Here is a 14,501-nt window from a genome sequence, read left to right as displayed (position 1 = left end):
TAACAGCCAGAAAATGTTGAGTTAGAACACCTCCATTTCCCATGGACAAAGAAGGCACATAAAAAGAATATCATATGTAGTTTTTGTATGCAATATTGAGCTAAGCTGAAAAATTATGATATTTTAAGAAACCTGCTTCAATAAGTTGCACTGAAGAAACATATTTAGCAAAAATAAACTCATTCTGATAACAAATATCTTCTTTTTGCAAGGCAGGTAATGCTTGATTAATGCCACTCAGCTTGCAGCTTGGAGAAAGGAGGTATTCTTGGGAGGTTTTTCTTTTTAAAAAGTGAGATATCCCAGTTTGCAGTAGAAGGCTGGGTAATTTCTCCCTAATGGTGCCTACTAAACTTGAGGAGCAATTAGGCAATGAAATTCAATGTGTTGGGACTTGTAAACTGAATGCTTAATGTTGTAATTCTTTTGGAGAGATACAGCAGAGATTTGGATAAAAGCAGAGGTTGTGAGGTTTGGGCTGCTGATTATAGAATCTTAGTGAGGGAAAACAGTAACAATGCTGAACATCATTATTGTGACATCATTCTCGGTAGCATTTCTCAAGTTTACATTATATTGCCATTTATTTTAGCATCAAATCTATTACAATTATCATTGCATGAAGACATTGGAGCTGGAAAAAGGGAGGAAGTATCCTAGTTGTCTTCCCAGAAGCTCAATGGATTCAGTTAGGATAGGCCATCAGAGATCCTTTCCCAAGGGGCTCCTGCTCTGGATCTATGAGAATAATGGAAATGAATGATAAGTTAGAAAGACAGAGCTAATGGGCAACAACCATGCTACTACCCAACACACACATCTAAGATCATGGTATTTATATGCTGACAACAAAGTGACAAAGTTAAACTACGATCCATATATCTAGTGTGGTCTACTTGATGGATTCAGAGTAAATATGTAAGAAATTCTCAATACCTGCATGTAAGGCCATCACAATTGTTACTTCAATATACACTGTGCATTGTACAGTTTTTTTGTTTGTTTTTAGGCCTAATGATATATGGTAGATTTTCTGCCCTAACAGAATGAATAATCACTGCCAGGGCACAAAAGTCAACCAATTGCATAAGGAGGCCCCAAGTCATGGAATTACAAAACAATAGTTCAGTAGGTTCTATCTTAGTAAACATTGATAAGTGTATTTGTTAAATTATCTTTTACCTTGAATTGTGACAAAAGTCCCCCCCATCAAATTTTGTTCTGTTTTCCAAGACACTATAGCAGAGTTGTATCATAGTTCTTTTTGTACAGTGTGAAAAATTTCATCTTTCATTCTCCTCAGTGAGCTTATGCCTTGGAATGAGGATGAGATGGGAGACACAAATCTGTTTTTTATTTTTTTCCTCACTCAGCTTCAGCTTTTGTCTCTCCCATAGTGTGAGCACCTGGCTGTGGTAAGTGTGATTCTGACATTTAAAGTATTTTTCATACAACTTTATTCTGCAGTGTAAGCCAATTCCTTTATCTGTTGGCAACCCAAGGAGCACTAGTTGCTTCCAAAACTGAAGGAAAAAAATAACTGGCTTTGTGGATTTATTAAGACACAGTCATTCCATCTTCAAGGGGGCATGCAAATATGGTCACAATCTGTCTTTGGCTTTGAAGGCTTGAAGAAAAAAACTGATTAAGGGTCCAATAGCTATCAAGATGACAACTCAAGTTTACAGTAAAACCTTAGTGAAGGCTGAAATGGCATCAAACCAGTGACTAGAAGACATGAATTATAGGTATGCCTAAAGATGGGAACATCTTGAGGCAAAAGACTTCAGCTTTTACAAGCTGTCTAACTCTATAACAGAACAGGGATGGGTTTTAATTGAGAAGAAATACAAAGTCAGCCATTTTAGGACTGTTTCACACTAAACAATGTGCTTCTTCTGCTAGTGGATTGTCTATCGTAGTGAGAGAAAAATAATATAAGGAAATGGATGTCTTCTGGAACAATTTAAAATAAGATGAAAAGACTGGAATATTCTGGTGGTGGTGGAGTGTGCTTAGTTAGTTTGGAATCATAAAGTCAAGGTCCTGGGATCAGAGCAGCTCATGAATGGGGCTGTGCTGTTTTAGGGCAATGTTGCTCATAATTGAATGAATCCAAGATTGTTTTATAGAGCACCATTTTCTCTGAAACGTAAGAACCATAATCAGCTGTCTCTAGAAACCTCATAAAAAGGTTTAATTGTGGTATAGTTGTTTCTGGATTGGTTACATATGGGTTTATTGATTGATTGATTATCAATTAATAACTTCAAAGAAAAACGACTTTATTTTAAAATGTTGGTGGTAATAGATGATGCCTCTTAACACCCTAAGACATTTGACCAACATGATGAAGTTGGAATTATTGATCTCTCACCTCCTATCTCAATTACTTGTATCCTATAACCTTGTGAACAAGGTGTAATTTTGCTCTTTTAAGGCCACATAACTCTTCCTGGGAAACCCTGGTGGCGTAGTGGTTAATTGCTATGGCTGCAAACCAAAAGGTTGCAGTTCAAATTCGCCAGACACTCCTTGGGAACTCTATGGGGCATTTCTACTCTGTCGTTTAGGGTCGCTATGAGTCGGAATCGACTCGATGGCAGTGGGTTTGGTTTTTTTGTTTGTTTGTTTTTAACTCTTCCTAATACAATGAGATGTTGGTAGTTCTTCATCATTGCACTCTGTGATTATAATAAATAGATGGTGGATAAAATTAAACTCAAAAGACTCCAAACTTGCTACTTAAATCTATGGAAGGATTATGTGCATGATTATTGGGCTTTTTACAGATGATCAAATTGCATTTGAGTGACCAAATGACTGGATGGTATAACAATTGAAAGATTAATTAAAGATTATAGTAAAACGCTGACTAACAGGAGAATTGAAAAAAAAAATTCTGTAGGAGATGAGCACAATGGCTAAGAACAGAAAAATTCAGTATATTAGATTTTTCTGAAATCTGTAGTCTGAAGTGTTTCAAACAGCAGAACACTTGAATAATTATTTTTGTGTAAGGTTTTTAGTGCAACAAAGCTTCACAATGATATATAGCTGTATAGACTCTTTGTGACATCTTTCAACAATTGTTGAGTAGCTCTAAAGACTGCATAGCAGCTTTTGCTCTCTTAACTTTTTTTTTTTCAAGGAACATAAGCAACATTTTATTCAACTATGCATAGTCAACTTATTCTCTATTATTCAAGCCTGGCCAATGATCTCCTAGTTGACTTCCCAGTAGTGTTTTCAAAGACAACAGGTATTGGAGCACATATAACATCCTCTATCATTATCTCATTTTTTCATCGTAAAGGTATTCTTCTAAACATCGGTGGCTATATGGCATATGAGTTGAGACTATGACCTCTTGAGCCAGACTGCATGGGTTCACATTTTAGTTATGTCTATTTATTAGCTCTGTGATTTTGGGTAAGTTAGTTAGCTTTAGGCTAGTAATAATACTTGTGCTTTAGGGCTGTTGGAACCTTGGTGGCACAGTGGCTAAAGAGCTTGGCTGCTAACCAAAAGGTCAGCAGTTTGAATCCACCAGCCAGTCCTTGGAAACCCTATGGGGCAGTTCTACTCTGTCCTATCGGGTCGCTATGAGTCCGAATTGATTTGATGGCAAAGAGTAGGGATGTTGTGATGATGCAATAAAATAATGCAGAAAGTGTTTAATGCAGTGTCTGGGTGATAGTAAGAACCAAATATTATTATTATTCACTATCACATTACCATTGTCATTTTTATTTATTAGCATTTTTAGCATTATTGTGGACTAGCAAGTTTGTCTGGAATGAATGATGTATGTTTAGCCTTTAATTTTAATTTCATTATTTAAAAATTTTTCTTTTTGTTTATCATTCTTTATGTAATTAAAATGTTTAGTATATGTCAAAGATTATATATGAGCATGCAATTATATGTACATGTATTCTAGCTATATACAAACACTGTACATTGATGAGTAGATTATTCATTTACACATAAATATTACTACATAAGGTTCTATATAAAAGCTGTTTACACTTCATGGGTAATATAAGGAAATTCCAAGAGTAATTTTAGTTTTATGTGATCTTTCACCTTCTGAAATAATTTAAAACCTAACTTCTGTGAAAGAGCACTTAGTCTTTTGCTGGACACTAAAAGATGAAGATAAACTGACAGTTCTTTAAAGTCTCACTCAGAATTTCCTGACAAACTGAGTTTGCCTTTCTGCTGGTTTCTTTAATATTCAGAGTATTTTAGAAAGTTGTTAGGTTGAAAATAATCTTTTGAAATCCATCAAGTTAACGTGGCCTTCCCCTGGTTTTCTTAGGATAGTCTTTCCAATTCTAGTTTCTGCTTTCCAGAGCCTGAAGACTATACATAAGACACTAAGAAAGTACACTTTGAGCTTTTGAAGGATAAATAGTCCAGTGAGAAACAAATTCAAAAGCAAGGCTATTGTGCAACTTTCCAAATAGCACATCAAAGCTTAAGATACCTTAAAGGGTTAGAGTGAGGTAACTACTGCATATTGGGATTTTTACTCTAGATATTATTACATGTGGATTGAGGAAAGAAAGTCTGGATTCATGTAAATGGAGAAGAAGCCTAGCTTAGCAGCATTAGAGACCAGATATTAGTTTAACTCTTGAATATTTATATTGTAAGCAACTTGCATTTTGATTTTTTTCCCAGAAATTAATCTTATTTTCCTTTCAGAACATAGTACCCATATACCAAAATACAAGAAAATATGGGTAGAAAAATCTTTTTTAGTTTAGATTCATATTATGAAGAACAGAAGTAGTAGTGGCAGAGTAGCAGTAGTAGTAATAGTAACTTTACTAATATTATTGCTGCTATTTATTTTTTTACTCTAAGTATTTTTTATAACACCATCTCACTTAAGCATTACAACAAACCTCTGGGGTTGATATTGTTTTCATTTTACAACAAAACAAAACAAAAAACACACTAAACATTAAGTGCATAAATAATTTGCTTGAGGGCACAAAGATATAAATAATGGAGAAATAGAGACTCCAATCCAAATTGAGTGGTTCCAAAAATGAGTTTCCTTGGCCACTCCCTGTGCTATCTCTCACAGTGTTAATTTTCTTTTCATTGCCTCAAATAACTCAAACAGTCAAAGGTTACAAAAGCTAATATGATGGAATGATTTAACTTAATTAGTCAGTGCATTAGGAGGACTTTTGTTTCCACATCATGTCTGGAACGTTGTTGGTAAGTCAACAAAATAAAAAGTTCACATTATCAAAAACTTCAGTTCAGTTGAGATCTAAGATAAGCCAAAACCATTGTTCTTCTTATTATTTTAATCTCAGAAGTAATATTTTAAAATGAATATATGAGAATCTGGAGAGAAAATATTTTTTTAAAATGTGCAGAGTGGAGGCTACCTTTAGTTTAAGGTGTGGAGTCATGTCTGCCTAAATCATCTATGCTCGTAATATATTCAGGCACTTTTAATGCGTCAAAATATAACATCTAAAAGAAGCAAGTAATAATGTTTTAACAGTGTTGCTTTTTTTTCTTTTTTTATTGTACCTTAGGTGAAGATTTACAGAAGAAACTAGTTTCTCATTAAACAGTTGGTACCCATATTGTTTTATGACATTGGTTAACAACCCCATGACATGTTAACACTCTCTCTTCTCAACCCTGGGTTTCCTATTGCCGCTAGCTTTCCTGTCCCCTTCTGCTTTCTAGTCCTTGCCCCAGGGCTGGTGTGCCCCTTTAGTCTCATTTTGTTTTATGGGCCTGTCCAATCTTTGACTGAAACAGCGTTGCTTTAATATGAAGAATGCCTGTTTCTCTTAAGAACTCTGCTGGGTAATCTTTAGAGCCTGATATGCTCTGCCTTTCAACTCATGGTTTTTTCTATTGAAGTACATTACCCACTACCCACTGCCATGGAGTCGATTCTGACTCTACAGGATAGAGTAGAACTGCCCAATAGAGTTTCAAAGGAGCGCCTGGCAGATCCGAACTGCCGACCTCTTGGTTAGCAGCTGTAGCACTTAACCACTATGCCACCAGGGTTTCCATTGAAGTACACTAGAATCCATTAAAATGATCTTTATGCATGCTGTTGTCTTAGAAGTAAGGTCATGATAGAAATAGCACTAGGCCGAGAACTAATAAACCTGGATTCTAGTCCTAAATGTATCAGAAGTCAGCTGTGTGTGCTTGTATAAGCCCCTTAGCTTCTCCAGATTTTTGATATTTACATCTGTAAAATGAGTTTGAATAGATAATGAATAGTTAGAGTGGATAATTTGATTAGATAAAATTTCCTTTCTTTGATTTTTAAGATACATTATACAATGCTGGGTTCATTGTTGCTGCCTTTAAAAAAGGCATTTTTAAAGTACTCACCTAAGACAATACACAAGCATCACAACTACAGAGAATTTTTCATTTGAGCATCAATCTGAAAGTGAAAAAAAAGATTTATTATAGAATTTATGAAGTCTTTCATTTGAAGCCTACTTGGTCATGCAGAAAATATAAATCAAAATTTAAACGAAAATTTAAAACTTTGCTTAGAGGAAAAGATTCTTTCAATTTCATCTTGCACTTTTTAGGGGCCATCTTTCAGATATATTTAGTTATACATCATCTTTGTCCTAGGAGAGTTTACAGTTTTTCAGAAAAAAACGGACAAGAAAACAATGACAATAGAGTTTTATAAGTGCTATGATTAGGGGGTGCACAGAATATTATGGGACCACAGAGGAGCTTTGGTGCCAGGGAAGATTTCCCAGAAGAGGTGATATCTAAGCCGAACCATGAAGCGTGATGAAAGATTTAAGCAGATATCAAGGGTAGACTGGGAAATCCATGGCTGAGTTACCAAGTGCAAAGGTTTTGAGATAAGATGTGCTTGCAACATTGCAAGTAGTTCAGGATAAGCAAAATAGGAGGTACAAGGAGAAGGAGTGACAGGAAATCATACTGTTGAGTAATCAAGTGTCTTGATAGTATAAAGAATTTGAACTTCAATTTGGAAACAATGAAGAGCCACTGGAGGAACGTACTAACCATTTTGCATTTTACAAAGGTTTTTGGATCTCAGTGTAGAGACGAGATTGGGTGTGAGGTGTTGGGGAAGGAATGATGTAAGACCATTAGAAGACTGTAATTCAGGTAAAAGAGTGCCTAAATTTAAGAGCTGATGATGTAGAAGAAGTTAAATGGATGATTGAGAGATATCGAGGAGCTAGAATTGATAGGGTTTTCAGTGTGTCTGTATGTGGATAGAGAAAAAGGAGAACTCAAGGATGACTAGTTTTCCTCTTGGACAACTGGGTGAATGGTAATGATATTCATAAATTTAGGCAATAAAAAGAAGGTTTTGGGGGAAGATTTTTGAGCATGTTGAGTGTGAATTTCTTGTGGGACAACAAGGAGCCCAGCAGGCATTTTGATAAAAAAGTCTGGTGCTGAAGGGAGAGATTTCCACTGGATGTAGAGATATGGGGCTTAAAGACACAAGCATGAATAAGAACACTCAAGAAACTGTACTGCCAGAGAAAGTAATGAGGGTCAAAAAAAAAAAAAGTCATTTAAGAGATGAATCGAGGAAGGGGACTATATGAAATAGAATGAAGGCAAGGATCATAGAAGGAAAATCAGCAGACTATATTGCTGATGCCAAAGAAATTCTTTCAAGAATGAAGAGAAGAGTGGTATTATCAAGTGTTTCAGAGAATCCTGGTATGATTAGGGCTGAACAATGCTTATTAGTTTTAGCAAGAAGGAGATTACTAGTATGACCTTGTCAATAGTGCTATGATATCATCAGATGCTAGACTTCAGAGGGTTGAGGAATTAATTAGGAGATGTGAGAAGTCAGAGCATATGCTATTCTTTCAAGCATCTTGGTTGTACGGAAGGAGAAAGAACAATAGCTGGGGGTGGTATCTAAAGTATTTTATTTACTATCATTTTTTAAGATATGAGGTTCAAATAACTTTAATACAGATTGGGCAGAGCTAGTATTACTAATGAAGGAAGATTATGAGGAAGTGAAGTGGGTGTAACTCAAAGTGATGCTACTGACCTAGTACGGTTTTTGCTATTTTAACAATAATAATTTTGGATTTTTAGACAATAGCAGTCTTTTGGTATTAGTACTTTGTTTTTTATCATAGTATTAGCTAAATTACGGCTGAAGTCTGTGACAATGATATGGAGTGAGAGTAACAGACTCATATGGAATATAATCTTAGGATTTCCCTAACATCATGTAACCTCTGTAAATCTCATTAAAACCATCTGTAAGAGGGAAATTAAAGTGGTACCTAACTTTTAGAATTGTTTTAGATTGTTATATAAATACATATATATAAAGCTCTTAATATTCTTAATTTATATTAATATTATTAAGTATAGTATAGTAATGACTTAATAAATGCTAGCTATGACATTGAGAATCACCAAAAACTAGAATGGATATGGCAGTTTTTCCTGAAGTATCAGAGAGACAGAGAGACCCAGAAAAAGAGAGAGCGAGAATAGCGTAATTTTTTTTAGTCTCATGCTTGCTCAGCTTCCACTTGGCTATTTGCACTTGGTTTTATGTTTTCAAGATTTTAATTGGCAACTCCAGCAAATAACAGTGGCTTTCTGAATACTTTGGGAAATCATAGTTGATGCCGACTAGCACTCTGTTGGGACATCTTAGAGGAAGCATGGTAATGAGTTCTCAGAAGTGTGCATTGGGTACTTTGCTTGAATTATGGTGGGGAAAGAAAAAGTATTTCAAGTCTGATTGTGCAGCTGAAAGTTTCTCTGCAGGCACTGGGCCTCTATGACATTAAAAAAAAAAAAAAAAAAAGAACCATTTCTCAGAGTGCCATAGTAAAAAAAAAAAAAAATAGTAAAGCCAAAAGAAATTACACTGGTTGTTCTATGTCTTGGTCACTGAAGATCAGGGTGAGGGTAGGAGTAGACTGCCATATAATAATGAAACATTATTGCAGTGTGGGTCAGAAGCCCCGATTGCCCCTCTTTCAGCAGTGGTGCTATGTATGTTTCCAACGGCAGGTAGGTGCAGAGATTGATTCCTGGATGTAACGGACTTGGAGTAAAAGAAGCAGATGAGCATTACTTTTAAGCAACATATTTGTCAAATAAATATAAGGCAAGAAGACATAGCAATAAAATATGATTCAAACATTATAGGCTAAGTGGGAAAAACATTCACAGAAAGCACTGGGAATTAAAACGAATGCTGTTCTAACAGATTTTGCTCTAACACGAAATCAGAAAGCAGAAGTGAGCTCTATTACCTAGCTAAAAGGTCAGTTTAGAATAACAATCAGAAAAGCCAATAGTAACATTACCCCTTGCTGTGAGTAAATTCCGACTCATAGCAATCCTACAGGACAGAGTAGAACTGCCCCATCGGGTTTTCAAGGAGCAGCTGGTAGATACCAACTGTCAACCTTTTGGTTGGCAGCCGAATTCTTAACCTCTGGCTCCACCAGGGCTGCAATAGTAACACTAGATGGTCTAATCCCTGAGGGCTCTCGGTAGTCAGATGTGCGTGAAGACCTCAACAACACCATCCATCTCACTTTTCTCTAGTAATTTCTGAAAGACAGGGTACTCAGCAGTAGTGGCAACTCTCCTATAAATTTACTGATGATAAAGCAAGAAAACAGAAAGCCACAAACTTGCCTTCTTATTATCACAGTTGAAAATAACAAAGTTTTAGGATGGCAATAGGTAATAATGAAAAATATACTGAAAAGCAACTTAAAGAATGGAAAAACAAGGGGCTTGAAGGAAGCACATATTTTGGGCATAAATCTCAGTTTGTCTTGTACCATGTCAAAAAGGTAAGCTCATGTCTGGATAAACAGACAACAAAGGGATGGGGAAGGGTTTCAAAAGTGACTTCTGAGTCACTTTTTTTTTCTTTTTTTCCTTTCTTTTTCAATGACTGGGACCCTCAGAGCAAATTCTGCTGGTGGCAGACAACTTCTAGGTTTAAATTGATCTTACTTTTCTAGGATAAGCAACTTAAGATGTTATATTACCAAAAGCTAGTTGAAATGAAAGGGAGGAAAACAATTTAGTTAATAGATTTATACCAAATGTTTGAATGCCAAAAATGACCAAAAATACTTCTACAATCCAACACTTTTTGATTTTTATATATTTAGAATCTTACATGGTTTGGATCTTAATGAAAGGTAAGTAGAATTTAAAGAATAAGATTCTTTTCTAATGTGTGCTTTTAATATGGAATTCTGACTTTACAGGTTGTTACAAAGAAGCATACAAGTTTGGGACTAGAGTATAAATGTAGAATTTACAAAAGAAATCAGAATTTCTAAGGTTATAAAGAAGAAAAACAAACAGGATGATGTAGCTAAAGTTATCAAATGGACTTTGTTTACTGAGTGCTATACAGTAAAAACAAACAAACAAACAAAACTTCACTATTAAGAGATAATGTAGGAATTGGTAAGCATAGTCCAAGACTTTTAACAAGATTTTACACTGCTTAATTGGAAAAAAAAAAAAAAAAAAAAACTTTTCAAGTATCAGAAGAGCTGCAATCAGGAACAGATACTAGATATTCTCTATTGTGAGAAAGAAACCAGGAGCCCTGGTGGTGTAATGGTTAAGAGCTACAGCTGCTAACCAAAAGGTCAGCAGGTTGAAACCACCAGCCACTTGTTGGGAACCCTATGGGACAGTTCTACCCTGTCCTGTAGAGTCTCTATGAGTTAGAATTGACTTGACGGCAATAGGTTTAGAAACATAGCTATGGCTGCTAACCAGAAGGTCTGTGTTTGAATCCACCAGGCACTTCCTGGAAACCCTATGGGGCAGTTGTGCTCTGTCTTTAAGAGTCACTATGAGTCAAAATCAACTGGACGACAATGGGTTTGGTTTTGGTTAGAGAGAAACCAAACTAGACTGAGTAGAGATTATTAGGGGGAATATCACGGCTTAATTTATGGAAGAATGTTGTAATAAATGAAGCTACCTGGCAGCGAAACAGAAAAAAATAAAATAAAATAATGGGGCTGTGGTGACACAGTGGTTAAGAGCTCAGCTGCTAACCAGAAGGTCGGCAGTTTGAATCCACCAGCTGCTCCTTGGAAACCCTATGGGGCAGTTCTATTCTGTTCTATAGGATCACTATGAATCAGAATCGACTGGATGGCAATGAGTGTTAGGTGTTTTTCAGGAGAAAATAAGTTGACTATTAGTTCTACTCTATCCTATAGGGTCGATGTGAATCAGAATTAACTTGACAGCAATGGGTTTGGTTTTGGTTATAGGTATTTAAATGGAGGCTGAAAGACCTCTGGAAGGAAATAACTGAGTGAGAAATCACAATAGATTATCTTTATAGTGTTCCTCCAATGTTTAAGCTTTTGTGGCTTTTATTATATACTTGTGTATTTTAAAAAGTATTCTAGCAGAAACTAGGTTTTGTTGGTTTCACGGTTTAAAAATGAACATGAATTCTTAGAAATGAATTCTTATGAATGTAAACTTATAGAAAAGGACTTGTAATTGGCATTAATTTTTTAGCCTAAATAGTATTGACATTAACATTATAGTTAAATTATTTTTATGGAAAGAGAAAAGAAATGAATAACAAGTAGATCAAAGCCTCTCAATCCATCACAAAATGAACAATTGCAAAATCCAGCCCCAAACTGCAACAACAACAACTAAAAACCTAAAAAGCTTCCAGCAGAGTGGGAAAGAAATGCAACTTAATATCACAAACATCAAAAAGAGGTAAGCAAATTAAGAAAAAATTTTGGCATAGCATATGCATGTTCTTAACCCTGCCTCTACATCCCAGAAATGGAGTGGTGAGACAATAGAATTCTTAGAATTGTCACCAATACTTCCAAATTAGCAGTAAAGTGAAATGAAGTGTTGTCTTCATCTTTTTACCCTTTTAAGTAATTGAAGGAAACTCTGGTGGCGTAGTGGTTAAGTGATTGAAATGACTGCTTAAGAGTAGCAGATGAAATGGAGGATATGAACAAATGGGCTGATTGTTTCTGAAAAAGGCCTATAAACCAGGACTATGCACTCAATGGAAACCCTGGTGGCATAGTGGTTAAGTGCTATGGCTGCTAACCAAGAGGTCGGCAATTCAAATCCGCCAGGTGCTCCTTGGAAACTCTATCGGACAGTTCTACTGCGTCCTATAGGGTCCCTATGAGTCGGAATTGACTCGATGGCAGTGGGTTTGGGTTTTGGTATGCACTCAGTAGTGAACAATTCAACACATCTACCCTGGAATAGGATAGGTATGGATTGGTAGAGAATATCATAGACATTTAACAAAATCTGAGAAGTCAGAGAATAGACAAGGTCTACTAACAATGGCCATCATTGTCTGTCAGTTTGTCCTGCTGTTACGGCTTTCATGTTGCCGTGATGCTGGAAGCTATGCAACAGGTATTTCAAATTCCAGCAGGGTTTCCCATGGTGGATAGGTTTCACCTGAGCTTCCAGATTAAAACAGAAGGACCTGGCAGTCTACACCTGAAACAATTGGCCAGTGAAAACCTTATGAACAGTAGCAGAACATTGTCTGATATTGTGCTGGAAGATGAGCCACTCAGGTTGGAAGGCACTCAAAATGCGATTGGGGAAGAGCTACCTCCTCAAAGTTGAGTCAACCTTAATGACATGCATGGAGTAAAGCTTTCTGGACCTTCATTTGCTGAGGTGGCATGAATCAAAATGAGAAGAAACAGCTGCAAACATCCATTTGATAATCAGAAGATAGAATGTACAAAGTATGAATCTAGGAAAATTGGAAATTGACAAAAATGAAACAAAACACATAAAGATTGATATCCTAGGCATTAGTGAGCTGAAATAGACTGGTATTGGCCATTTTGAATTAGACAATCATATGGTCTACTATGCCAGGGATGTCAAATTGAAGATGAAGGGCATCTCAAAATCTATCCTGAAGTACAACACTGTTAATGATAGGAGACAGTTAATGCAACTATTACTCAAATTTACACACCAACCTCTAAGGCCAAAGATGAAGAAATTGAAGATTTTTACCAACTTCTACAGTCTGAAATTGATCAAACATGCAATCAAGGGGCATTGATAATTATTGGTGATTGGAATGCAAAAGCTGAAAACAAAGAAGAAAGACTGGTATTTGGAAAATATGGCCTCGGTGATAGAAATGATGCAGGAGATGGTGTGATAGAATTTCGCAATTCTTATTCAATGCAAATACCTTTTCTCAACAACATAAAAGGTGACTTTTTTTTTTATACATGTGGACCTCCCTGGATGGAATCCACAGGAATCAAGTCTACTACATCTGTGGAAAGAGATGATAGAGAAGCTCCATATCATCAGTCAGAACAAGCCCAGGGGCCAACAGTGGAACAGACCATCAATTGCTCACATGCAAGTTCAAGTCGAAGCTGGAGAAAATTAAAACATGTCCACAAGAGCCAAAATATGACTTTGAGTATATCCCACTTGAATTTAGAGACTATCTTCAGAATAGATTTGATACACTGAACATTAATAACCTAAGACCAGATGAGTTGCTGGATGACACCAATGGCATTATATATGAAGAAGCAAAAGGTTATCAAAAAGAAGAAAGAAAGAAAAGGCCAAAATGGATATCAGAAAAGACTCTGAAACTTGGACATACGGTAGCAAAAGAAAATGGAAGAAATGATGAAGTAAAAGAGCTGAACAGGAAATTTCAAAGGGTAGCTCAAAAAGACTAAGTATTATAATGACATGCACAACGACCTGGAGTTAGAAAACCGAAAGGGAAGAACATACTCTGTATTTTTCAAGCTGAAAGAACTGAAGAAAAAATTCATGCCCAGAATTGCAATACTGAAGGATTCTATGGGCAAAATATTGATCAATGCAGAAATCCCAAAAAGAAGGTAGAAGAAATACAGACTCACTGTACTAAAAAAAATTGGTTGACGTTCAAACATTTCAGGAGGTAGCATGTGATCAAGAACCAATAGTATTGAAGGAAGAAGTCCAAGCTGCACTAAACACAACGGTGAAAAACAAGGCTGCAGGAATTGATGGGATACTAATTGAAATGTTTCAATAAGCTGATGCAACGCTGGAAGTGCTCATTTGTCTATTCCAAGAAATTTAGAAGACAGATAACTGGTCAACCAACTGAAAGAGATCCATATTTGTGCACATTTTAAAGAAAGGTGATCCAACAGACTGTGGAAATTATTGAACAATCTCATTAATATCAAACACAAGTAAAAATTTTCTGAAAATTATACAAAAGGGGTTGCAGCAGTGCAACCACAGGGAACTTCCAGAAATTCAAGCCGTATTCAGAAGAGATTTGGAATGAGGGATATTGTTGCTGATGTCAGACGGATCCTGGCTGAGTGCTGAGAATACCAGAAAGGTGTTTTCCTGATTATGCAAAGGCATTTGACTGTGTCGATCATAGCAAATTG

The 14,501-nt window shown here is 36.1% G+C and overlaps 1 protein-coding gene across 1 annotated transcript in view; it reads right to left on the bottom strand.

The window, feature by feature from the left end:
• Nucleotides 1-6,418: 6,418 nt before the first annotated feature.
• Nucleotides 6,419-14,501, bottom strand: part of GC (GC vitamin D binding protein) — a 75,015-nt gene continuing 66,932 nt past the window's right edge. Inside the window, exon 13 of the mRNA XM_010594185.3 lies at nt 6,419-6,448. Coding sequence (XP_010592487.2) covers nt 6,419-6,448 — 30 coding nt within the window. The remainder of the gene's footprint in view (nt 6,449-14,501) is intronic.

Source organism: Loxodonta africana, chromosome 5 (genome assembly GCF_030014295.1).
Source record: "Loxodonta africana isolate mLoxAfr1 chromosome 5, mLoxAfr1.hap2, whole genome shotgun sequence".
Taxonomy (NCBI): domain Eukaryota; kingdom Metazoa; phylum Chordata; class Mammalia; order Proboscidea; family Elephantidae; genus Loxodonta; species Loxodonta africana.
The sequence above is the reverse complement of the archived record's forward strand: the minus strand, read 5'-3'. Positions and strand labels throughout refer to the sequence as shown.